The following is a 25,565-nucleotide window of genomic DNA, read 5'->3' on the forward strand; positions in this document are numbered from 1 at the left end:
TAACACATTGCAAAATTTCACTCTTTATCCTCTCATCATCATCATCTCCTTCATCAATGTTTTTACAACTCCAACTTTGCCATTAAATTGCTATTTGTAATTTGCAAAGTGCAAAAAAAGAGTCCTGTTAAAGGAGAGAAGCTGCTTTCTCCCTTAAAGGATATGAGAGTAACAAAATGAGAACTAAGTTCATGGCAGATACAAATAGCAGTGACATGTCATGTGGCTTCATGTTTTTTGTACCTTGTGGGAGCATATGGCCCTACTTCAATGGACCAAAGTCTACATAAATGGCATGCTTACACAGAGCAACTTCCTCTCCCTCTGAGCCAAACACCTGCCAGAAAAACTGTTGTAACCAAACACAGTGGCTAGTTTCTCTGGTGTTTTGGTCTGTAGCATTCAGCTTAATAGAATAATTGTGCGTCCACATAACTCAAAAGGCCAGCAAAGACCTGATACCCCAAAATAAAAGGCTGTCATCAAACACATGTATTACCAGACTCAGCCACAGAACATGTAAAAAGAGCAGTCACTCTTCTCGAATTCCCTTTGTTCATCAGACAGAAGGCACATCGTCCTCTGGGTCAGTTTCCTCTCCGGATAAAAGAGGCTCTGCCTCCTTGGGCTCATCTGGGCCCACGAGTCCTACAGCCCTGTAAAGAGATATGGGTCATGGTAACTAAGCATTATTTATGGACAGTGCTCATGCACACAGGAGGGCCACAGATGAAGGCATGGTTGCGGTCCCCTGGGCTCTTCCCACAGAACACAGATTACAGGGCTACCTTTCCCAATTTCACAAACCTTAAATGGATTACTCTTATGCCCTCTCCTGGTCTGATCAGATTCCCAGTCACATGCGAATCTTTAACTGAATGCTGCACCCTGCTCATTGATCACACATCCTAGCAAAAATCTCATAATACAACCCTGTGATATCTGACCCTGCAGTGTCATGTCATATGACCACTTGCGCTACACCAAGCTCAGGATGTCTGGCACAAAGCATGTGGCTTCTTTCTGCAGAAATTTCACAGACTCAGGAGGAGATTCAGAAGCACTGTCCCTATGATACGGTTGGGTTTCCCTACTCTTAAAACAGAACGAAATACAGACGCACAACCCTGTGACATTTCATTGTCCAAAAGCATGCCACCTTTATTTTCTTGAGAACACTACAGTGGTTTTGGAAGGCCTCCATTTGAAGTGTTTTTCACTCTTGAGAAGAAAAGCCCAAAAGAAAACACTTGTGCTCTGCACTTGTGATCTGTCTATTGCTTTCTACTTACCTATCTACAGTATGTTTCAGCCACACCAAGTGGTCACTATTAGGAGGAATTCACTACAGCATAATATTAACAAAAAATGAGGGCTAGGAATGTTTTGATGTCTTGTAATGGTAGTGTTCTGAACACTAACAAATCCTTACTCTCTAAGCAAAGACTGTCGATGTCTACTACACTTTGCTGACAGTTTGACAAAAGGGACAAGGACCACTCACCCCAGCAGGGCCATGGGGATGAGGCACAGTCCTGCAGCCAGCAGAAAGCAGAACCCGGAGTACCAGGCCACGGTGGCAGCATACAGGCTGCTGAACACAGCGAAGGCCACGTTGGAACTCAGGCTCTCCAGGAAGGCCACGCACGCAAAGAGCGCTCCTGTCGAGAGGGTAGGGAAGGGCACTTCAATCACAGTCCACTGGTCCCTCAATGAGTGGCCGGCAAAGTAAACCACTTACCCTGTTCAGACTTTGAGACTGCCTTTGACATCATTGAGCGCAGCACGGGAGCCGGCATGATAGCTAGAAGCATCGGAACCCTGACTGAGGAAAAAACAACAGTCACACGTGATGTCTTCTTCATTATCCATAACAGTCCAACATTATCCAACAGTCATTTTAAGAGAGACAAGCACTTTGTAAATAAAAGGAATAAAAACTGTTTTATTTTTCCCAGTTCATCCATGGAAAAACTATTTTTGAAGAGGATTCAAAGTTTCCAAAACCACTCGAACAGTACATTGTCGACAATACTGGCAGCATTCATTGCATTTGACTCACTTCCATGGTTTTGATTGGCAGCATCGACTCAAACAACCAATAAAAGCATTTACAGATTTCCCCATCTATCATGTTATAACAGGTGGTAATCTTAATGTGGTTTTCTTTTATCAGACCACAGGCAATAATGAAATGAATTACATGATAAGAATGAGGAGGCTTGTGCCAAGACGCCCTGGGAATCACTGGATATATAACTCCATATACGGCAACTAGGTCTCAGAATGATTGCCTTTCAAACCTCACTTCTACATTAAAGCTCTGCATTGCACTGCACATGCTTTCTGTGTTGAAAACTGCAACAGCAATGCATTAATTTGAATAATGGTTAATCATTACAAAAGTACAACTTACAAGGCCATGGAGTTCATCTACACAGCATAACGAGAGTCACTACACTCTCATTTGTTAATTAGGCAGAGGCCCTTAACCAGTGGGAATGCCACAATATTTCAGTATATTCCAACATCTTATGCATTTTGTCACACATGTATAAAGCTTTTTACCGAGGTTAAGTCCATTACTCAAGGGTTCAGCAGCAGTTTCCCCCCTGACTTAGAGAAAGAGTTCCCAGACCCTTATTCTTAGTAGAGACGTTTCCCATTATGCACCCTGAAATCCTGCCACAGGGAGAGGACTGCAAGCACTTACCAAGGAACATCATTAGAGTGGTTTTGGCAAAGGCTACCATCACCAGCCCAGACATGACGGACAGCAGGCCGATGAAGACAATGGTACCGTTGCCCAGGCAGCGCGAGAAAACGGACACCCCGATGAAGCTGGTGATGAAGACGATGGTGGAGAGAGCCGAGCCATACCCGATGAGGATCTCACTCCAGCAGAGCGGCTCGTTGAGCTCGTACAGCGTGATCATGGACATGCCGCCCATGTTGGCGAAGCAGTAGAAGGTGAAGGTGAGGAGCAGGAGCACCACCAGGGTGTTCCTCCTCCGGCTGGCCGCCGCAAAGAGCTGGTACACCCCGTACACCAGCTTCTGCATGGCCGGACGCGATGGGCCCTCGGGGGCCAGCAGGGGGTCGGGCGGTCTCATCGTCTCCTCCAGCACGAAGATGGCGTACAGCAGGTTGGCGAACTGGAACAGGGAGGAAGTGAAGAAGGGCCAGTTGAAGCCGGCTGCCCTCAGGAAGTAGCCCGTGGACAGGGACGCCACGCCTGAGAGCAGCCCGATCACCATGTCCACCCCGGCCATGCGCAGGGTCTTCTGCTTGCCGTCCTCGCACAAGTCGGCGATATAGGAGAAGCAGCCACCCAGCAGGGTCCCCACTCCCCCGAAGAGGGAGCTGACGAAGTTGGACGCGATGAGCAGGTAGAGGTTGAGCTCGAAGAAGGAGATGGCCAGGAAAGAGATGGTGTAGATGAGCGAGCCCACCAAAGGGAGGATGATGGTGATCTTACGGCCGCGGTGGTCACTGTAGGCCACCAGAATGAGGGTGACGATGAGGCTGGGGATCATGGAGAAGAGCTCGCTGTACAGGGAGAACAGAGAAGCTGCTTTTTGCACCTCCTGCGGGAACGCAGAAACAAAACAAGCGGGAAGTCTTGGTTATTTGGAAAAAGCCCCGAGTCATAACACAAAGGGATGCTTGTGGTCACACTGCGCGTCTCTAACAAGATTACCAGCGATTTCACGCAAAGAGAAACTCATTGGCATTTTTCTCAAATGGTCCCTTTTCTTAAAGGAGGAAGTGGAACAATGAAAAGTAGAAGTGATGTGATGTATTATCGTAACCTATGAAAGTGTTTCTTATATACCAGAAAAACCAATTCAGTCATTTTAAACACATTCCTGTAGGCTGTGCGTTGTCGGAAAAAGCTCAAAACTGCACATTCCACAACAACAGGTGTTAGAAACTGACAAAAGTACACATGACTTTCTATGTATCAAGTAACCTGACGTGGTTAATTTCTTTTGGTTTCTGGTTCTATACATGTCCCAACAGATGGGCTGTACTTGACTATAAAAAACTCGAACAGCAGTTACCCTGCTCCGGCTACTCACATACCTGAAAATCAGAAACTTCTTCTCTCACTTAACTCTTGACTTGGTTTTAGTACCCGTGGAATCACCGGACATAACAAGATTTCTAAACTGATCCTATTTGTGATGAGAGGCCCTTACTGAAGTCCCTTAAGCTACTAATTTCATCTGTGGTGTACATCATTTTTTTTTTTACTGAATAGCTCTCAAATCTGCTTCATTAAGGTGGAATGTCATGTGGCGGGAGAGAGCATGCACAACCTGTGTGAATTAACTCACCTCATGGTAACTGCTGTGGTTGCTGCTGTTGGTAGCACATCGTGAGATGTCATCTGCCACAGGATACGTTGTGTTCGTTAGCTCCTGCCACAGACGTCGGTAAACGTACTGTTGCACGAGAGGAAACACCAAAAAGCTAGCGAAGGCATAGATGGCAACGATGGGTTCCACAAGATACAGACCCTTCATTTTTCTGCAGTGTGTGTTACACTGTTACCTGGAAACCAGAAGAAAAAAGTATTATTGAGCTACCGGCTGCCGCCCTGAAATTGTAAGAGATATCACTTACCTGTGACAATATTTTGAGACCTCAGAATTAGAGGGTTCCATCCACCAAAGAGTCTCAAGATACAGTATTATCCTTAAAATATTTAATTTACTACGTCTTAGTATCATTTTTTGTTTCTCAGTTACTGGTCTATGAACCCATAACATGGCAGGTACTATAACTGTACATGTAGATTTTCAGAAAATACCACTCACTGAAAAGGACATTTCTACACAGATACAGTCAATAATGGGTGCTTTTCATTCTAAAAGAATGGTCTGACACAAAAATATATATCAATATTGTTCATTTTCAAAAGTAAATCTATACTATCTTGAACATTTCAAGTATGTAAATGTACATTTCAAGTATAAAAATGTACTTTCAGTGTTTATTAACATTTATTTGAAACGCTATATATCATACGCTATAATATCTACTTACACAGTATATTTAATCACAGTATATTAAGTCTTTAGAAAATTAGGGTTCTATCTCACAACAGACAGACAAGCAAAAAAAAAAAAACAGACAAGCAAAAAATGGTTTTAAGTTTTCGAGAGCTACATACTAGCCCTGTTTTATCACACGTTTGTCAGAGATTGTCCTATGAGCCTGTAAAATTAAACTGCAACTTATTAAACACCTGTCACTCATTTAAGTGAGGTTTACTGGTATGTTAAGCAACGGAGAGAACCGATTCTGGAAAAGGAGTTTATGTAACCTTTTCACATTTTGGAGCGTAATTCTTAGTACTTGCTTTCGCTAATTCGCTTTATTTCAACTTTTATATAGTGCTCTTCAAGGTTCTCAGAGCACTGTACAGTAAAGTGGGGAGGGTCACGTGAAAACAAATTTTTGTAGTTTTTTTTTGTGTTTTGTAAATGGATTCCACTTCGTCTAACACGGCATTCCCGTAGCTAGCTGGCTGTGCCTTCTGTAGCCACACCGGACTGCCAATATTTAAATTTATTCACCCTTGTCCTTCATTATATAAGACTTATTTTCCCCCTCAAACGTTTCTATTGTGTATACAAAGCTAATTTCTCATAAACATAATCATAATCTCTATAAAACCTGATTAACATTTTGTACATCCTCGTACGCACCACAAGTAATGTTAATTAACTCGTCATTTGAATATTCAAAAATATTTCAAGGCAGCTGCCTCGCTATTTTTGGTGGCTATAGCTACGGAGGAAGAGAAATTAGTTTATCTGTTAAAACTGGAGTAATGTTCCTCTCTGCGTAAACAAGCAGAGTGCCTCGTTGAATGCCTAGTACTGCCTAGTAATAGTCCTGCGATTTTCACACTGGACAGCACGATATTTAGCTGTGCACCGCCGCGTCAGGTTGAAAAACTGTTTCTGTGCAAAGGTTTAAATGAAGCATTCTCAGGTAAGTAATAACAGTTACCGAATATTGTTCATTTGTATAGAGCAAAGCTAGCTGCTGAGCTGCAGTGTCAGGCTTTACCTTGGAGAATGCAGATGACATAGGCTAAAAATGAAGTCAACTTACCTTCAGTTATTCATCTGTGGACGAGTATTGTTGACAACAATACAAGCAGCTCAGCTGACTGCCCAAAATAAGCACGCCAGGCAGTTTCTTGCAAAGATCAGGAACAGACATTATTATGAAACACACATTTCCTCAGGCTTGCCCCTCGCGTTTAACGATAGGACAACCGGCGGTGTGGATGAACCCAGCGTACTTTAGCTCCCTCTCCTTGGCTAATGCCACTGTCAATCACAGGACTGTATAGTGTGGTCTGTTTTGTTAACGAAATGACAATGCACGCATCAGTGTTTTTGATGGTCAGCTAACATTTTCATCCAGCAAACTATAAATGTCACTGATGTTCGGTGAATGTTTTTGCAACCATTTTTGTTAATTTAGTGATAAAATGTCAATACACAAACGACATCAAACTCAAATATGTTAGTCATGTATTTAGCAAAATTGTCAGTCAGTCAGTATTTAGCAAAACTGCAACAAAAACGCTACGCGGTCTCTGAACTGCAAAACATCGTGGCAAAAGAGGCGGAAAAGTAAACACTTACAAAGCAGAACAATGCCTCTGGTGTCCTTTGAGTGGACTCGCCAGTTCTGCGATTAAGGTTTCTGTGGTATTTTCTGTGTTATTTTCCTCCAACGCAAGGTGCCACTATTTGCTCGATCTTACTCTGGATCTTACGGTAGTGTCAATAGGGAAAATGCAGTGCGGACGTTACGTAGAATATACCAGCAGTGCAGTGAGAGGCGGAGTATATTGTTGTCGTTAAGGTCTGAGACGCTGACAAATCCGGCGACGAAGAAGCTGTGAAAGAAGGTAGCCGGTTAGCAACATCTAGAAACCGTGTTTAAATGCCACCACCGTAACGTCTTGACAAAATGGCAGAATTATGCTATTATATTATTTTCCTGTTTAACCGCCATTGCAATTGCGTGTATGGCAGATTAGTTAGCTTGCTAGCTAGGATGCTACATATAGCGGAACAGAGGGAGGCGGAGGCACGAGATGCATAGCCAGCAGCAAACGCAATTGCAAGTGACAGAATAGCTACTAGCTAAGATTAGCTGAAATTATGCTACCAGAAGACATCAGTGGTATCGCTTTTGCTAGATGGCAAGTCTAAGGATAAATGGTTGCATGTCTAGTTGTAACAGTAAACAACAACAACAACGATTAGTTAAACCTGTGATAACATTCACTGGCGAGGGCTAGGATTCTTCTGTAGTAGATATTCATATTAATATAGACTGACTGGCTATCCTGCTAACGTTCTTAGCCACTTGGGTAATGCTAATCAGTCACATTATTTTGATTTGTGCCAATGATTGGCCCGTTTCAATATAAAACTTGCAAGCTAGATAACTCTAGATAATGAATTGTGTTTAGCTAACTCGCAGAATTAACGAGCTAGCTAGTTAGCCAACGGTACCTACACTAGATTGTAATAATTGCTCGGATGCTAGAAATGGCAAATCTTCTTTTGTATCTTGATCGCTGTTTGTAGCGAGGTTATTTAGGTTGCTAGCTAACGTTACTTTTTGACAAGAAATCTTAATGTTTCAGAAAACGGATACAGGTTTCAGAAAATGGATTACAGATAGGGTAGCTACAAAGACATTTTTCCTCCATCTGTCCTTGGACAGCTTGTCTGTCACCTGGAGTAACGGTGGAGACCGGTAATCAAAAGCGTGCGAGCTAGCAGGGCCTCTTGTAGTATCTCGGTGCTGAATTTTTGTCTGTTTAGTTATCATTACTAGCCAGCTTGTTAGCTTGCCATTCGAAAAGGTCGCTTTAACTAGATACCTGGCTAGATAACAAATTATCATTGTGGTAGCTGATCTGCCTAGGTCTGACGTGTGATTAGATAGTTAGCGAAAAAACGGTCTTAATCTATTTGGGTTGTTAGTCCAACTTTATAACGGGTGTGTGCATTACCCCCCTAGCTAACATATTGAGCACTACAGCCTTGGCAACTTCAACATCAGCTCGTCTTGGAGCCAGTCCTTTCTGGAATTTACTCTTTAATCTTCTGCAGCGCAGGCAGATGCATCTTGTCTAAAGTGGTGAGGCGTAACCAGGTAGCTGGATAACGAGGCATGTAGCAACCTGACGATAGCAAAGCTGTGGATCGTTAACACCTGACAGTGAGCATATGACTGATGAGGTGCAAGAAAAATATGACTTATTGGCTGTTACCGAAGAACATCTGAATGTCCACTGTTTTCCTGGTGAATGTGACATTTTATGGAAGGGACTCTCCTGTCTCTGCGTTTTCTAGGTGTAACCTCATCAGGCCAGTTGTCCTAGGAGATCTGCAATGGCCTTCAGCAAAGGATATCGTATCTACCACAAGCTAGACCCGCCTCCGTACAGCGTAATTGTGGAAACGAGGAGCCGTGAAGAATGCCTGCTGCTGGAGTCTGGAGCAGTTGCCGTTCTGTGTAAGACATGAATCATCAATTATTGAAGATGTTCGGGAAATGTACAAAAGAGGAGGTGGACCTTTGTGGTCCTTGCGGTTAGGGTATCTGCTTTGACCCCAGAAGGCCTATGGTTTCAGTCCTAGTCACACAGACGACTTTAAAGTGGTACCCCATGGCACAATTAGTGCGGCCCTCTTATAGACTGGGATCCTTTCCAGGTGGTGTATTTGTACATCGGGTTGCTTAACAACAGAGAAATTTGGATAAACTTTGACCCTTTGAGCAATGTAGTTGCACCATACATTCCATCATAGGTTAAAATTTACTGTGGACTATGATCCCAGCATTTTTTGTCTGTTGTAATGATCTTTTTAGTCTCACATGATTGTTTTATTAATTAAAGCTGTATAACAATTCAACAATGATACTTGAAAAAGTATTTACATTTATTTAAGATTAGTACTAATTAATTTGTTGAAAGTACAGCATAACAAAAAAGTTGAAGGAATATGTTTACTTTCACATTTTTACATGTCTCATATGACAGAAATGTATTCTGTTAAAAAAAAAAAAACAGGGTCAGAAAGAGTTTTTCAAGCTTTAGAAATCATTATATATCTTGAATATGTCTTAAAGGACCAAATCACTTATTTAACGTTAATCTGTGATATGTTTTTACTTCCAAGAGTATTTCACATACGATGATCAGGCTGATCTAGTATCAGAATCCACATTTGGCTAAATGCCTTAGGCAAATCAAGGTCCCTGAAATCCTCCCTAAGCTGGTCACGTTTCCATTTGGATATGAATAAATAGATGGAAAAAGATGTTCAGTTTATAGTTTACTGAACCACTGAATCCTATCTTTTGTGTTTTATTTGGCTACAGTATCGGGTGAAATTGAACTTTTTACTATGTCCTGTAATGCTTGAAACTACCATGTTATTAACAGTTTATTTCACCCCTTTTCCTGTTCTGTACTCTTCAAAGCTGCTGCAGAGAAGGAGGCTATTAAAAACACGTACACCAAGATGCTGGATGCCTATGGAATCCTAGGGGTCCTCCGGCTTAATCTGGGTGAGTTTGTGGTGCCAGAAGATGCACCACACAAGGGCTTGTGACAGTGAGCATACGCTGTGGTAACTTTTACTAAGACCATGTTTCAGTAAACTAGTGAAAGTCAAGATCATGCTCATGTTTGTCACGGTATGGGAAAAGGGAAAAAAGTAGCCAGCTGCTTCTCTTTTAGACATCTAGTGGGTCCATCCGAAAGGCTTGCTTTTGAGAAAGAAAAAAGCAAAAAGCCCCTCTTTTAAGTAAGTGGTGGGAAGGATGTTTATTACCTGTTCATGTAGAAAATGGTTGAACTCTTATAAAAATGGAAATTGGAGTTGCTTCTTGGACTTCAAAGACATTTTTCTGAAGACATCATGCCCAAAAACCCACTGCAAAGCTGTTATGCTACCAGGCAAGCAGCTCTTTAACAAAGACTGTCCCCCCTGCAGGAGATGCCATGCTCCATAGCCTGGTCGTGGCGACGGGTTGCAGTTCCGTGGGGAAGGTTCAGGATTCAGAGGTCTTCCGGGTCACTGCCACAGACTTTGTGTCCCTGAGGAACGATCCCTCGGACGAGGACCGGATCTCAGACGTGCGCAAGGTCCTGAATTCAGGGAATTTCTACTTCGCCTGGTCCTCGACTGGAGTCAGCATAGACCTCAGCCTGAATGCCCACCGCAGGATCAAGGAGGACACCACAGACAACCGCTTCTTCTGGTGAGTCTTCACCCAGATGTGCAGGGTCTTCACCTCGGTGTGCCAGTGTTTAAGCTCAAATGGTTCATTGAAAATGGAGGTTTCTTTCAAATTGTTGGGAAAGCCATGAAGAATTAGTTTAGACCACCATTAGGATTGAGTTAAAACATATATTTTTTTTAAATCAATGAAATGTTTTAAACTATTTCAATGCATAAAATTTGAGGAAATTTACAGAATTTTGCTTTTTTTTTTTCAATTTTGCAAATTTACAGAATCTTGTGTTGATAATGGCACAAAGCTTGTAATTTAATTATGCCTTTAGAAAGCTCAGTACAAATAATTTCATAATTTTCTGTGTGTAATATTATATTTGAAAATACAACTGCTAAAAAGGTCAGAGTTTATGAACTGTGTTTTTGTGTGGGCATGTGTGTGTGCGTGTGTTGTGGCTACTCCAGAATGGCAGAAAGTGCAGGTTGCATTCCAGCACACTGTAGTACAGTCACAGCTAACACATACCAGTCTTATGTGTTAGCTGTGGCTGATATTTGTTGACATGCTAACACACAAACTGCCATTGGTAAAGCAGTAAATGTTAAAGGATGTCTGGGTGGCTTTTTATTTTAACTACGTGTATTGTTATAACAGTAAAACATTCCTATGTTGATGGGTCTAACAAACACGTAAGTTATTTACAAGTCCTGACATCTCAAAAGTTTGGCCCAGTTTCTTTCTGTTGTTTATAATGCGAACAATAAAGAAAGTAAAGTGTGTCTGCGTGTGTTCATGGATGCGATAGGAACCAGTCCCTGCACCTCCACCTGAAGCACTACGGAGTGAACTGTGATGACTGGCTGCTGCGTCTCATGTGCGGCGGGGTGGAGATCCGCACCATCTACGCTGGGCACAAGCAGGCAAAGGCCTGCGTCATCTCCCGCCTCAGCTCCGAGAGGGCCGGCACCCGCTTCAACGTGCGCGGCACCAACGACGACGGCCAGGTGGCCAACTTTGTGGAGACCGAGCAGGTAGCTATTCAGGAGATGTTGTCACACAGTTTACGGGAGCTTGTTTTGAGCTGTTATGTCTTGGACATATCTTGAGGTTATGGAATAGGCATGTTTATTTGTGTGTGTGCATTGCACTGGCTCTGTTGTTTATGTAATCATTGCATGAGGATTAGAGATTAACGTCTCACCTGTGAGTCCTTGACTTTCACCTCCTGCAGTAGTCTGAATCTGCCACTGCCATTTTAACTTCACCTCTTCATACTGCCTAAGCGGGGCACCTCAAAACAAACTCTGGGTTAGAGGAAGGTTGGTTGTTGTCTTTTATGTGTTGCTCAGGTGATTTATGTTGTGTATGCAATACTGTGTTTTTTCAATGTGTTTTTCACAGTTAAAGTGGTATTTCATAGACTAATTACTTCAGTAGTCAATAATTCAATGATTTGCGAATTCTTCCAGGTTATTTTCCTTGACGACAAAGTGTCTTCCTTCATTCAAATCCGTGGATCTATACCACTGTTCTGGGAACAACCTGGAATTCAGGTGAGGCCAGGTGTTTTCCCCTTTTGTAGTGCAGTGTGGTTGTTATTGTAAAGCAGGTAGACTCACCATTCCTTTACATTTGCAATTTTTCAAGCATAATTAAAAAAATAAAATGGTAGAAAGTGGTGCTGATGCTGCATTAGCGCCTTTGATTCCCAGCTAAATGTATAGAAAGCATCTCAAATCTTAGACCAGTACATAACACCTTTATGTTCACATCATTAGAAGAAGTCTGTTCATGGAGCTCAAGGAAGAGGATGAGAACCACCATCTGGTATTTGTTTGCTTAACCACAATTTGCCTGGTGATGGAATGTCATACTGCAGGGGTTCAGTACAATGTCAAGAGTTCTGCATCTTATCCAAGTTGCTTAGTTGACAGATGTTTGAAGAAAGGGATCTAAGTGTCCTTTACCACTTCTGGAGTTATTGTGCAGTCTTCATGAGAGAGACTGAAGAAATGTCTTATGTTTTTTCATATTTTGCTGGCGTTTACGATGTCTTAGATGTGAATGCTTTGATGTTTGGGAGGCAGATATTTGACATTGTACAGAACAATACAATAGAGCTCTGAATGGTGCTGAATTTGGTGAAAAGGGTCTGCTGTGTCTTCAGCTGATCATGTGGTTCTCTTTCCTTGGTAAGAGAGAGTATTTCCTTGTTATAACTGTGTTTTCTGTGGCTTCCAATCTTCCACTGTCCTTTCTTAGGATTACAATGCACTCCGATTATAAGAATCACGTTCATCCAGGATGATTTGATTCTTATAAATGATTTGATTCTTATCAGTGGAATTATAAATGAATGGGTAGAAATGGTTTTAAATTATATTTGAATTTTAATATATCGATTGAAATAAAATTTAAATTCTTATTTTTTTGAGAATTGTCATTACGTCATTTTATCAGACGTATATCAAAATCCGTTTGAATGCACATTATTTTTGTACAATCCCTCAATACATGAAATAAAAACATTATGACACATTAAATATTTTAATATTTACAAATTTCTCGTGCTGTAGACTGTAATGCTGTGCATGTCTGTAACTAAATACTTTCAAGTACTAATTTGATTCACTTGGATAATTTTTGTGTGTCAGTTGGATAATTTGTGCAATGAAGACTAATGTGCACAATGCCACAATCACTATGTGATCACAGACTTGTCCAGTGTGGCAAGGAGTCGTAGGTGCCTTGCAGATTCAGTCATTTTCTGTATCTCTTGTTTTTTATGACTAAAAAGGCAGTGTTTTTCTTTGGTAGATATATTTTATATGTTTGTTACATCATTTATTTTATTTAATATCGAATATTTAACATTAGAATAGGGCTGATTTTGATAGTGTTTTCCACTGTGTTCTTACTACAATAATTTGTATAAACTGGGAGCACCGTACTTTACTGTTCTCATTTTTTTTTTTTTTAAAAACTCTTTTGAAATGTATGGTGGTGCTGTATGATTGTACACTTTGACCTTGTCTGGTTCCTGCATTGTGAAATCTTCAGTAAGGGCAGTGTATTCCTGGGACACGAGGGAGGCATTGCCAGACGGCACACATTTATAAAGCTAGCAGCAACCTGAGCTCTCCCTAATGTGGAGGCTGACGTGGCATCAAATATTAATGTCCGAAGCCTGCGCAGAGGGAGAAGAACTGTGCTGATGACGGCGACGGCTTGGTCGGCATCCCTCCCACACTACTCTGCACTGTGGGGACACTTTAACGAGCAGCAACATCAGAAGGACCGGCGAGCCGTTAGAGATCCGGAGGGAGAGTTTCACAGCATTCCTGGCCAGGGTGTGGTGGTGGTGATGTGATGGAGAGGGCCGCAGTCGTGACTGTGACTCACCCAGCATCCTGTGCCGGGGAAAGGCAGAGAGAGAGAGAGAGAGAGAGATATACAGGCCCTGGATTAATAACGACTGAAGCACTGCCTTCCTTACTTCTCCCTTAGTGCTCGCTTGCGTAATCTGAAGGAACTGCAGTGCAGGCAGTTTTTGGCAGAGGAACGAGTGTCTGTGGTGATCAGGTCGGTGGCGCAGGCAGCCTTTGGCGATCACTGCAATTAATCCCTGTTGTGATCTGTTCTGTGATGCTCAGCTGTGCAAACATGCTGTTGGGAGTCTTTGTGATAGGCCTCGGTCTCCAGGGTGAGTTATTGAGGAAGGGGCAGAGCTGGAGACTCAGTGGAATTTGGAAAGCTCGAGTGCAGCCGGCACCTTGGTGCGCTCTTTTGAATGCAGTAAAGCCGGCTACTTAGCCTGTTAGCTAAATATTGACAGCTCGGTCTGAAGGTTTAATTCGGTAGTTTTATTGTAACAGATGTAGAAGGCTATAAATGTCCTTGGCTGAAGGAAACACTTGAAAGAATTAAGTGATCTTCTATAAAATGGATGAAAATAGATTTTCAAAACAAACACTTAATTCAACATTAAAACCTTGTTTTATTGCAGTTAGCTAGGTACCTTCTAAATTGCATTGAAAATGATGCAGCAGATTTAGTGGTTAACTTCACTTGTTTTCCCCTAGTCACCCAAAACAAATATGAATCATATGTAATTATAATATATAATAGTGCAGGTGTATTAATAGCTCATGGTAGGTACTGTAGCTAGCTTACACCACAGGTATTGTCAAACAGTGTGAGGGAATACTGCTGGTTGGAGATATCTGAAGTCCCATAAGATGCAATCCCCCCCCGCTGAGTTCCATCCATATGATTTAATACACTTAACATGTATGGCATAAGTAGTTGAAAATATTTTGAAGTCAGTTTTTATTCTTCAAATCATACAAGCTTGAAAAAAATTATTTTTCTCCAAAGAAAATGACATCATACCTCAAGGTCAATAACAAGGTCATGCACTGTCCAGAGGCAGTATGGGATGGTTCTAAAAGCTTTACACACTGAAACAAATCATGAACTAAAAGGTTTAAGTTTTGAAAGGACACCATGAAATATGTGAGCATGTACAGAATATCCAGTTGAGTGATGTTACATGCATTTTCTTTCACTTTCTCTTGATAGGTTGGCTCACACCGCGTCAAACTGTCCCGTGGATTTGAGGCGAATGCACCAGCTTTTGAAAGGTAATTAAAATGCGCTGTGCCCCGCTGGCGAGCCAGCCAGGATCCTGCTGCTTGGCGGCCATCCAGGATGGCAAACATCGGAGTCAGGAGACGCTGTCTGCTCAGTTATTATGGTATTCTCACGGTACCTCACAGTGCTCGTGCCTTAACAAGGCCACTCTGTCATGACTGTGCTTGTGCAGTTATTCTGGCTCTGCACCCCTTAAGGCTCTGATTCTTGTGTGGGCATCTCCAGTTTCTTGTACCCACAGCAAATGCCTAGTAGTTTCTGTGCCATTAAAGGGAAAACAGAGTGCTCCTCTGAGAATGACAAGGAGAAAGTTTATGGTTGGATGTACAAGGCATTTATGGACTTGGTGAGAGAAAAAATTATCCAACCAAAGGCTTTCACAGGGTCTGGTTTCAAATACTTGCACATACTGGCTTCTACATTCTGGAAAATGTAAAACTTATTTCAGGCTCCAACAAGATGTGCATTTTTATGATAATTGATCGGCAAAATGCTGACCTCCCTTCAGTGGACAGTTTTCGGTGTCTGTCAGAAACAGAAATTGTAGGTAACAGCATGTCCTGTATTGAGTTTGTCTTGTGTGCAACGCATCACTTCATAAAAGCGGCGCAATAATTCTGGAGCCAACATCACGGCAAGACAGATGGCCTTTACAGCGCATGAGTCATCCCTGACTCCCTAGTGTGCTGAGACGGTCAAATGTTGATGGGCATCACTGCCTCAGACATGTTTTTTTCTTCCTTCTCTTTTTTTCCCCAAGTCTGTGGGAGTTGGGACTATACAAATGATTCACCATGCCTTTTTTGTCAAAAAAGCAAATTGAGTTGCAAGTACTGCTAACAGAAATTTGGACTGGAGAGGAAATGACGTGGTAAAACGAATCCCCTCGGAGATGAAGGGGTCGAAACTAATAAAGATGAGTTGTTGCGTGACCTGTAGAGTGTCACCCCTGTTGTTTCACCTGTGCGCTGACCTCTGCAGGCACTTCAGCGCACTCAGGAGGCTGTACGGAAAGCAGGTGATCATCAACCTGCTAGGGATGAAGGAGGGGGAGCACATGCTCAGCAAGGCCTTCCAGGTGGGTGTAACGTCCAGGTCGCTGTACTGCAGCAGCTATATGGTTAAGCCCCTCCCCCAGGGGGTAGGCCTTACACCCCACTTACGGAAAATATTTTCATCTCTTAATGATTAGGCTATATGTAATCCAGTTTTCACTGGTGCAGAATTCATGCTGGTGTAGAGAGGTTAAGCGTTAACCTCTGTATAGAACTTCACTTCAGTCTTTTGAAATTGTCTTCTCTAACAGAATATGTTCAAGCAACAACATACATGTCTGAAAACTGTGAAACGCTTACACGGATGCTTCTTGCAGAGTCACCTGAAGGCCTCGGAGCACGCCGCAGCAGTTAGGATGGTCAACTTCGACTACCATCAGATGGTGAAGGGAGGCAAAGTGGAGAAGCTGCATAGCGTCCTGAAGCCTCAGATCAGCAAGTTCCTGGAGGACTGTGGCTACTTCCACTACTCCGGGGAAGGGGGCGTGCAGAAGTGAGGGACCATAGATCCCATCCCCGTAACACTGACATTAGACACACACTCCACTTACATCAGCGGTGCATTCATTGCACGACACTTTTGTGTAAAGTGCTCTAAAGTGGAACCAGAATTGTTGAATGTCCATTTGCAATGCACACTCCTGTGTCATAATACAAAAGCTACACAACCACTAACCACATAGAAGTTACTATTGAATTTTAAAATTAGTACAAATACAATAAATGAGTAACAAATTAATTAATAGTAAACATAACTCTCATTGTCCTTGATTACAGTGAAATATGTAGTGCAGTGAAATATGTAATGCAGCTGCCACATTTGGATAGCCCTGCAGTGGCTGCCATTGCTAATGTCAACTCAGTTGACATTCATGTTTAACATATCGACGCACCCATGAAAGTAGTGAACTGTTTATGAGGGAAGTTGCAGAACAGTACTGACAGAAACTGCTCACTGGTGAGCAAAATGTTCACAATGTTCCAAAATTCCTTGGATATTTAATGCATCCAAGGTATATAGCTCCACCTCCATTATACCAAGATTACAAGTTTTTCATCCCGTATTCCAGGACTGTAGCTCCTCCCTTTCATATAAATATTATGGTTTTCCCCATTTGCCTCAGTCCTTTTGGAGAAAATGGTGTTGTATTTCTGAGTAAAAGAAACTAAATAGCCTGAAGGAAATGATGCATCAGCCACTAATGGGAAGCAACAATGTATCCTTTGATACAGGAAAGACAGAAAGCAGGCTTTGTGATATCTCCAAAATGGTCCTGTTGCGTAATACAATTGTAGAAAACACAATTGATGCAAAAACAGTTCACCAGAAAATGCAATACAATATTCTGGGATACAGTGCATCTTTCTGGTGCCAGTGGTGGAGGTTGATGTTGTGATTATATTATAGGGGAGAAACTGATGTGGCCTGTTTCTTTCAGGTGTCAAACTGGTACCATTCGGGTCAACTGTCTGGACTGCCTGGACAGAACCAACAGTGTCCAGGCCTTCTTTGCACTGGAGGTGAGAAAAGCAGATTGCCATCTGTTGGTGACCAACAGGTTGCTGCTGTATGTGGAAATTGTATGTAGAATTGTTTGGTCGCAAGTCTATTCCCTCACTGTTTCTTCACACTGGCACCCACTGGAGATGCTGGAAAAAACCCACAGATACAAGGAGAGAGTTGGCCATAATTTCTGGCTGTTCACACCTCATCTTTGTCTAATTTTGACTTTGCTGAATTTTTGTTGTTCTGTATTTGCTTTAGTGTGCTGTATTTGCCCTTCTGTAATTCTCTTTCAAATGACTGAGAAGGATTAGTCTCTTGCATTTTCTTTGACTGACTTACAAAGTGCATTTTTGCAGTACTTTTAAGTTCAGTTGTTGCTATAACATATTAAAAATAAAAAGCTATATATTAATGAAAAAAGTATTTATCAGTACTTAGTAATATCATAATTAACTGCCATGCTCTTCCTACAGCTGGGCTTTTGTACCCATGAGAGCCTTGCTGTTTTGTAGACTGGACTCTTGATGAGCATCTTGCTCTCCCGTACAGATGCTGCCCAAACAGCTGGAGGACATGGGTCTGGAAAAGCCCCAGCTGGTTGCCCGCTTCCAGGAAGTCTTCCGCTCCATGTGGTCTGTCAATGGGGACTCCATCAGCAAGATCTACGCAGGGACAGGTGCACTGGACGGCAAGGCCAAGGTATGTGCGTGCAGCCCCTGTGAGAAACAAGATCCAAGTGCAAATTATGTCGCTTTTCTAAAACCCCCATGACTGGATTTTCTCTCATATGTCTTAAACGTGTGTTGTTTTTTCTGCTTCCTCTGGATACCCTGCTGGCTTGGTGAGTTGATGTGCTGGTCAGCTCGAATGTGCTGTTGGTGTGGCAGTAGAAAAGAAAGAGTGGCAGTTAATACAGTTGTAATAACATGGGGAAAAAAAGCTGAAATCAGAATCTCATAAACCTATACCATGTAGGTTAATTGTAGCTGTTTGCAATGGAACTCTTTATGTACATTGTAACAATTGCCTTAATATTCTATTTAGAAATTGAATCTTTAACGTTTAATGTTATCCTATGTTTTAAGCCATAAAATGGGTAAAATACTACTGAAACGTGTTTTAGGTGCTGACTGTATTTTACTGTCCTCCAATGACAGCCATAAAAGTCACATGCACCATATTACACTGTGCAGTGGAAATGTACTTCTGTAGAGATAAATATGAGTGTGTTTGTGTGTGTGTATGTGAGCATGTTTGTGAGAACGGTAGAATTTACTGTTTCTGATGTCCCTTTAGGCTGGAAAGCTGAAAGATGGTGCCCGCTCGGTTACCAGAACCATCCAGAACAACTTTTTCGACAGCTCCAAACAGGAGGCCATTGACATACTGCGTCTGGGCAGCACCCTGAACAGTGACCTGGCTGACAAGGCTCGAGCTCTTCTGACTACAGGCAGTCTTTACAGTAAGCAGTGAGATGACATGAAGAATGCTCTTCTGCCAAAAGCAGCTTTTAGATTGCTGGCTTTGAGCATCATCAGAAAATGAAGTATTGGAATTGGAGCACTTAACAATAGTACGGTGTGTGACCTGACCAGATGTGCTGATAAAAGTCAGTCTTGGCCAGAGTCTTCAGGTCTGTAGTTCCTAAAACAATGTTTGACTGACTCCTCCTTTATTTTTAGTAGTTGAAATAACGGTGCAGACAGCTTTCATTGCTAAATGTGAGTTCCAGTTTGCTTCTAAAGCAGGCTGAACTCTCAGCCTGGGGTTTCACATGGGCCTGTATGAGGTCTTTCTGTAGCTGTGTGGGAGTAGGAGTCTATTTTCCAGTGATGTTTTATCATCTTCGTTATATTATTGTCTTTTTAGATTTTCATGTATGATCTACAAATCACGGCTTGAATGTTTATCTTCCTAAATTGAATGTAGAAGCCATCAAATGTGTAGGGTAATGAGCTCTCAAAAGACAGTCAGTCAGACAGTCTGTTCTTTTAGGTCTCATGTTAGAGCAGCAAAATAGCATTGGAAGTGCATTAGTCTGCTTGCCTAGCACCCTAATCAGTTCAGTTCAACTGTCTGGGTGGGAGATTGCTGCTACAAACTGTTTAATGCTCTTATTTAACTGCACTCCTTTTCCTTCCTTTTCCCAATGCTTACGCTGTTAGTTTCAGAACCCATTTTGCAATCAGGTACAGTAATGGCTATCTTTCACTGTTGTGAGTGTGATGTAATTTCATAACTGTCTACGTTGTATGGTGTCCCCTGCATTTCAAGTGCTGTTGTGTTTTCGCTGTCTGACTGGTATCATTGTGGGTTTCTTGTCACTGTTGAGATTTCGTTATTAATTTTTCATTGAAATGGCTCATGCCCGTGCTGTCAAAATAAATTTTCCCTTATCTTCATTCCTGTGTCTTACAGCCTCTCCAAGAGTGCTGCTTGGAATGTGCCAGAACTATTACAAGTACACCAGGCCAAAGCAGATCAGGGTGTGTGTGGGCACCTGGAACGTCAACGGGGGAAAGCAATTCCGAAGTATTGCCTTCCGCAACCAGACCCTCAACGACTGGCTGCTGGACGCCCCAAAGATCGCAGGCCACCCAGAGTTCCAGGGTGAGACGCCAGCAGGCGGAAACTTTGTAATGATATGAAAGATTCTAAGTTTTGTTTCCCATTATTTTACATGAAGTTGAGAAAATACATGTTTTATTTTTTTAACTATAGAGTTCTTTCTCTTAACCACACTGAAAACCTTATGCCACTTTATTTTTCAGACAGTAAGGCCAACCCCGTGGACATCTTCGCTATAGGATTTGAAGAAATGGTGGAGTTGAATGCTGGCAACATTGTCAGTGCCAGGTACAACCCATTTGGGATACATGTAACATTCTCAGCATGGGGCTTTGTGTGAACTGAGAGGTACAATCTTCAGAAACATTTTACCCTTTGGCAGTAGAAAAATGATAACATGCACAGGAAATGTTTTCAGGTCGAGGTAACTTCATTTTGCCTTGACTTTGAGTAATCGGATCTAAGCATCTTTTATTAAGAATGAATCTAATATCCTTTCACAGCACGGCCAATCAGAAGCTCTGGGCAGCTGAACTGCAGAAAAACATTTCAAGGGATCATAAGTACGTGCTGCTGGCTTCAGAACAGCTGGTGGGCGTGTGTCTCTTTGTCTTCATTCGGCCTCAACACGCCCCCTACATCAGGTAGGCATGCCAGCATCTCTTCTTGTTTCTTATTAATCCCACGATCTTAGTATTACATCCATTTTTGGGATTCATCTTTCCTAACATTGCCTCAATCTGCCTAAGATTTATATTGTAACATAAGCAGAAATGCAAAATGTATCCAGCTGTGCTTTGCTCTCTGGTCCAAATTCTGATCATTTCTATGCCAGTCCTATTATTTGGCTCTTTGGTTGGTGGTGATGTTGTACGGCAGCATGTTCACATAAAATGTAAACGGCTCATAATTGTGGCAGGTTGGTGATCAAGTACATTACAGTACATTACATGCATATAGCAGGCTCTCTTGCAGAATCTATTACAGTAGAACATAAACTTCCCTCACAATAGAACATTACACTAGACAGTAGGGGTGGGGAAAAAAATCGATTCATGATATATCGCGATTTTTTTATAGCATGATACTAAATATCGATACTTCTTCCCAGAATCGATACTTTCTGTTCTGCTGCACTGCTGTATTGCTTTCACTGACAAATGTGAGCCAAGAGTGGCCGAGAATTCCACCAGGCCTGTAGAGGGCGCTTCTAAACGCTTGGGCTGCTGAATACTGTGACACAAATAAAAATAGTGCCAGAAAAATCTCAATAATCAATGCTATCGAATCGCAATACTTGTAGAATCGCAATATATCGGAATGGCAATATGAATCGAATCGGGCACCAAAGTATCGTGATAATATCGTAGCGTGACAAAAGCATATCGTCCTAGCCCTAGTAGACAGTAAGTGCTTTCATTCGATTGAAGCCCCAGTTTGAGAGCACATAAATTCTGTAGCTTTTTAGACTTGAATATAAGTAGTTTTACAGTCTCCTGTATAAGAAACAAAATTGAATTGAATATTAAAAACTAAAGTCAGTTGGGTCCATTACTTCTATGCTTTTAGCAATTGCAATTAGGATTGTAAGTATGTGCAAACTAAGTATTTCGCAATCTGAAAGCGTGCAGGGATGATAAGTGTGGGTTGCTTTTCAGGGATGTCGCTGTGGATACAGTAAAGACGGGCATGGGCGGGGCCACAGGGAACAAGGGGGGCGTGGCCATCCGCATGCTCTTCCACACCACCAGCATCTGCTTTGTCTGCTCGCACTTTGCCGCCGGCCAGTCCCAGGTCAAGGAGAGGAATGACGACTACAGTGAGATCACCCGCAGACTCAGCTTCCCCATGGTAACTGTGGAACTCCACAACTTCGCAAATATTCCAGTCTCCTTACCCTTTAACAGGGGGGCAGGGTCCTTGCAGGTGCTGTTCTGTAGACACCTGTCTGTTTAGTACTGGTTGTGTCCTGTAAAACGCATATGATGTTTGTGGACCGCTTCGGTGGAACAAAAATATGAAAACATTTCACCTTATAATGACAATGTGTACATCAACATAGCCTTCCTAATTTCATTTTGTGTAACGCCAGCTGCAGGATTGTTCCACCAGACATTAAGTACTGCCTTCCTAGAGTGGATTGCTTTCATGAACAATATTATTAGTTGTAATATTATAACGTTTAGTAGAAGCCCTTGCCCAGATGACTTGCTATGCCTTGGATAATTACAGTGAATATCAAACTACATTTTGACGCGTTTGAATGTGTCAGAAACGTGTTATACATCCCCGCTAATTCTTTCCTGCTGTAAGTGTCAGTGACCTCAGCCCGTCTCATGTGTGTCTCTCTAATGTGGTCTGCCTCCAGGGCCGGCTGCTCTACTCCCACGATTACATGTTCTGGTGCGGCGACTTCAACTACCGCATTAACCTGCCCAACGAGGAGGTGAAGGAGCTGATCCGGCAGCAGAACTGGGATGCCCTGACGGCGGGCGACCAGCTGGTGGACCAGAAGAATGCCGGACACGTAAGGGGACCGGTCGCCTTTGCGCTCTGTCATAGCATGTCACCGCAGAGTGGCTCAAGTCAAGATCCTCGCAGTCTCCCTCCCTTCGTCACTGCTGACCATTATTGGTGTCTTTTTACGCTTCTGTCCAGGTCTTCAGGGGATTCATCGAAGGAAAGATTGAGTTCCCCCCCACGTACAAGTACGACCTTTTCTCAGACGACTACGACACCAGCGAGAAGTGCCGCACGCCCGCCTGGACGGACCGAGTGCTCTGGAAGAGGCGGAAGTGGAATTTTGACAAGTCAGGTGAGTATGCCATCACATTTAGCCCTGTGGGTTGCTCGTAGACCCACAGGGCACGCAGGCTATGCTAGTGTACTCTGCCTTTTAAAAACTGTTGTGTTTTGTGCATTTCCTAGCTGAGGAGATGAACGTGGTGGGTGCCATTCAAAACCAGGACGAGCAGGTGCAGCACCCCTGGAGTCCTGGGACTCTTAAGTATTACGGCAGGGCCGAGCTGAAGACCTCAGATCACAGGTGAACCCCCCTTCCCCACTGGCAGCTTCAGTGTGAGCTTATTTGCAATGCACTTTGATCGCTTGATTACAGTGTTGGTATTGTGTTCCTGGTCTTGCTGCTGAACCCTTTCTGAGCTGCCCCCCTCTGATTGTTCTTACAGGCCGGTGGTGGCTATCATAGACGTGGACGTGCTGGAGGTGGACCCGGACGCCCGTCACCAGGTGTACAAGGATGTGATCGCACTCCAGGGCCCGCCGGACGGAACAATACTCGTCTCCCTCTGCAGCTCTGGCGAGGAAGACTATTTTGATGACGCCCTGATTGATGAGCTGCTTGACAAGTTTGCGGCCTTCGGGGAAGTCATCCTCATCAGGTGACAACTCCTAACAAATTCTGCATGGCAGACACAAACAGAGAAAAATACATAACATTTACATACATTGGCTACTTTTGTTAGACAGTCACAAACAAGCACTTCCATTTTCCTCAAAGACATAGTTTATTTGCCTTTAACCACCATTTTTTACATAAGTGACTGATAAAACAACTTAAGTGACAACAGGAGTGACCAGCCTTAGATTTCAACCTATGATTCATAGTGCTCAAGTTTAGAGTCCAGTACTCAATCCTCTCCACCCCATGCAGTGTGCTAAAACTGAAGCAATGGCAAGACTGAAATGTGTAGACATAATATTACACATACACATGCATCCTATTGAAGAAGTTTAAGTCTGCCAGTAGTGTTTTGATCAGCCACAGCTTCAATATGACTGCATCTGGCACATTTGCCGTTAGTAGACGAAATGTGCAAGTAGAGATCCTTGAGTGGCCATTGTCTTTGCTCAATGATGATTGGATCTTATGCCTTTGTCGGGGGCAAGGTTCGTCGAGGAGAAGATGTGGGTGACGTTTCTGGAAGGCTACTCTGCCCTGGCTGCGCTGTCTCTTAGTGCTTCCACCGTAAGTTTCAGAGGTCTTTAGCCATTATAAAACATCCCTGGAAACATGTATGTAAAGGAAACAAAATAAAACTCATTATCAATGAAAACCTTCACATCCAGGGAACAAAATTAAACATCTTCCCACAAGAAATGTGCACAATACTAAAAATCACTGTTGCTAGTAAGTTGTATACCCAACAAACACAATTTGGCATTACAGGATGTTAATTTTGTAAAATCAGCTATGCGCAATGTACACCGTATGTAGTAATGGTCACTTTGTAGTTCATAACAACCCAACTGGCCGGATAGTGACTTGTGTTGTGTGCTCAGGTGCTCGGGAAGACCATCGACATCCGGTTGAAAAGTCCTGGCTGGATCAAGAGCCTGGAGGACGAGATGAGCGTGGAGAGGATCTTCGGAAGCATCCCCTCCTCCGCCAGCTCCACTCTGCTGGCAGAGGACGCAGACATGGGCGCTGACTACGACATGGAGGGTACAGAAAAACATCTACAGGGTATAGGGGAGAGCTGAAATGAAGGGTATAGATGGTAAGAGGATTTGAGGATTTAGAGTGGAGCACTCTGTGGTACTAAATAATACTTATAGAGGATTACATAATATCTTGGGAGTATAGAGTGTTGTCTATTGGGACATAGATGAATTTGGGACAGAGGGTGTAGAATAACAGTTATGAGGTTTAGGGGTTTAAAGAGATATGGGAGGTTTAAAATAACATTTTTGGGGGGTAGGGAAATCAAGAGGACAGGAGAAGTATAGAGAATCATTAATCGGGGTAAGAAGCTTCTGGGATAAAGGTAGAGAACATTGAATAATGCTGGTAGGGATCTGTTTGTGGGACAGGAAAGTTTACTTAAAAGATCTGGAAAAACATCTATAGGGGTGAAGGTTTAGTAATATGTGGTGGGTATGGAATAGGGATGTCAGGGTTAGTTCTCATGAAGGCCAGAGCTGTGTTTGTGCTGTTAGTAAGTAAATTAGTGAAAAGAATTATTCAGATGTATGTGTTTTTAACATTTTTGTTAATGGCAAACCACAGACCACGGTTTTGTCATATCATGTGTTTCTGGATTCATTATCATCACCATTTTACCTTTACTGTCAGTATAATTTACTACCAGGGAGTATTTAAAAGTGAAATACGACCAGATGAATACACTCACTCTGAGAATGTTGCTAATGTTACTTAAAACATTATTAGACTAATATTGCTTCTCACAGCTGCTTTACTGTATTGACTAATGTCAGCATTTTCCCCATGTTAGGTGATGTAGATGATGCAGAGGTGGAGGAGATTCTTCCCCAACACCTGCAGCCTGGAGCTGGCTCAGGGCCAGGGTCGTCCCCAACACCGTCCCCCAGGGGCAGCCCGTGTCCCTCCCCCACCCATGGCGAGCCCGCTCCCCCCACTAGGCCCAGCCGAGCTCCCCCACGCACCGCAGGACCCCCTCAGAGTAAACCACGCCCATCAATTGTCTCTGTTAAAGACCTTGAAT

At 42.8% G+C, this 25,565-nt stretch overlaps 2 protein-coding genes across 3 annotated transcripts in view; one reads left to right on the forward strand and one right to left on the reverse strand.

The window, feature by feature from the left end:
- Positions 1-228: 228 nt before the first annotated feature.
- Positions 229-6,232, reverse strand: LOC118775323 (solute carrier family 46 member 3). The gene is made up of 6 exons (XM_036525189.1): positions 6,130-6,232; positions 4,341-4,557; positions 2,714-3,587; positions 1,742-1,825; positions 1,505-1,661; positions 229-656 (listed from the first exon to the last, which is right to left on the reverse strand). Exons 2-6 carry the CDS (start codon positions 4,527-4,529, stop codon positions 560-562), a joined length of 1,401 nt encoding a protein of 466 aa, XP_036381082.1. The 5' UTR covers positions 4,530-4,557; positions 6,130-6,232; the 3' UTR covers positions 229-559.
- Positions 6,233-6,843: 611 nt separating this feature from the next.
- Positions 6,844-25,565, forward strand: part of synj1 (synaptojanin 1) — a 28,426-nt gene continuing 9,704 nt past the window's right edge. Inside the window, exons 1-24 of one of the 2 annotated variants that reach the window (XM_036523245.1) lie at positions 6,844-6,940; positions 8,403-8,565; positions 9,538-9,624; positions 10,053-10,320; positions 11,102-11,327; positions 11,766-11,849; positions 14,878-14,939; positions 15,931-16,027; positions 16,322-16,497; positions 17,444-17,525; positions 18,061-18,210; positions 18,808-18,973; positions 19,677-19,700; positions 19,930-20,121; positions 20,283-20,367; positions 20,583-20,723; positions 21,738-21,930; positions 22,448-22,606; positions 22,738-22,894; positions 23,008-23,125; positions 23,268-23,480; positions 23,989-24,067; positions 24,382-24,544; positions 25,335-25,523. In XM_036523245.1, the coding sequence (XP_036379138.1) occupies positions 8,442-8,565; positions 9,538-9,624; positions 10,053-10,320; positions 11,102-11,327; positions 11,766-11,849; positions 14,878-14,939; positions 15,931-16,027; positions 16,322-16,497; positions 17,444-17,525; positions 18,061-18,210; positions 18,808-18,973; positions 19,677-19,700; positions 19,930-20,121; positions 20,283-20,367; positions 20,583-20,723; positions 21,738-21,930; positions 22,448-22,606; positions 22,738-22,894; positions 23,008-23,125; positions 23,268-23,480; positions 23,989-24,067; positions 24,382-24,544; positions 25,335-25,523 (3,235 nt within the window). In that variant the 5' untranslated portion in view covers positions 6,844-6,940; positions 8,403-8,441. Of the gene's footprint in view, positions 6,948-8,402; positions 8,566-9,537; positions 9,625-10,052; positions 10,321-11,101; positions 11,328-11,765; positions 11,850-14,877; positions 14,940-15,930; positions 16,028-16,321; positions 16,498-17,443; positions 17,526-18,060; positions 18,211-18,807; positions 18,974-19,676; positions 19,701-19,929; positions 20,122-20,282; positions 20,368-20,582; positions 20,724-21,737; positions 21,931-22,447; positions 22,607-22,737; positions 22,895-23,007; positions 23,126-23,267; positions 23,481-23,988; positions 24,068-24,381; positions 24,545-25,334; positions 25,524-25,565 lie in introns of both variants that reach the window. The other variant, XM_036523244.1, reaches the window with a different exon arrangement.

The sequence above is a fragment of the Megalops cyprinoides genome, chromosome 3, assembly GCF_013368585.1.
Source record: "Megalops cyprinoides isolate fMegCyp1 chromosome 3, fMegCyp1.pri, whole genome shotgun sequence".
Lineage (NCBI taxonomy): Eukaryota > Metazoa > Chordata > Actinopteri > Elopiformes > Megalopidae > Megalops > Megalops cyprinoides.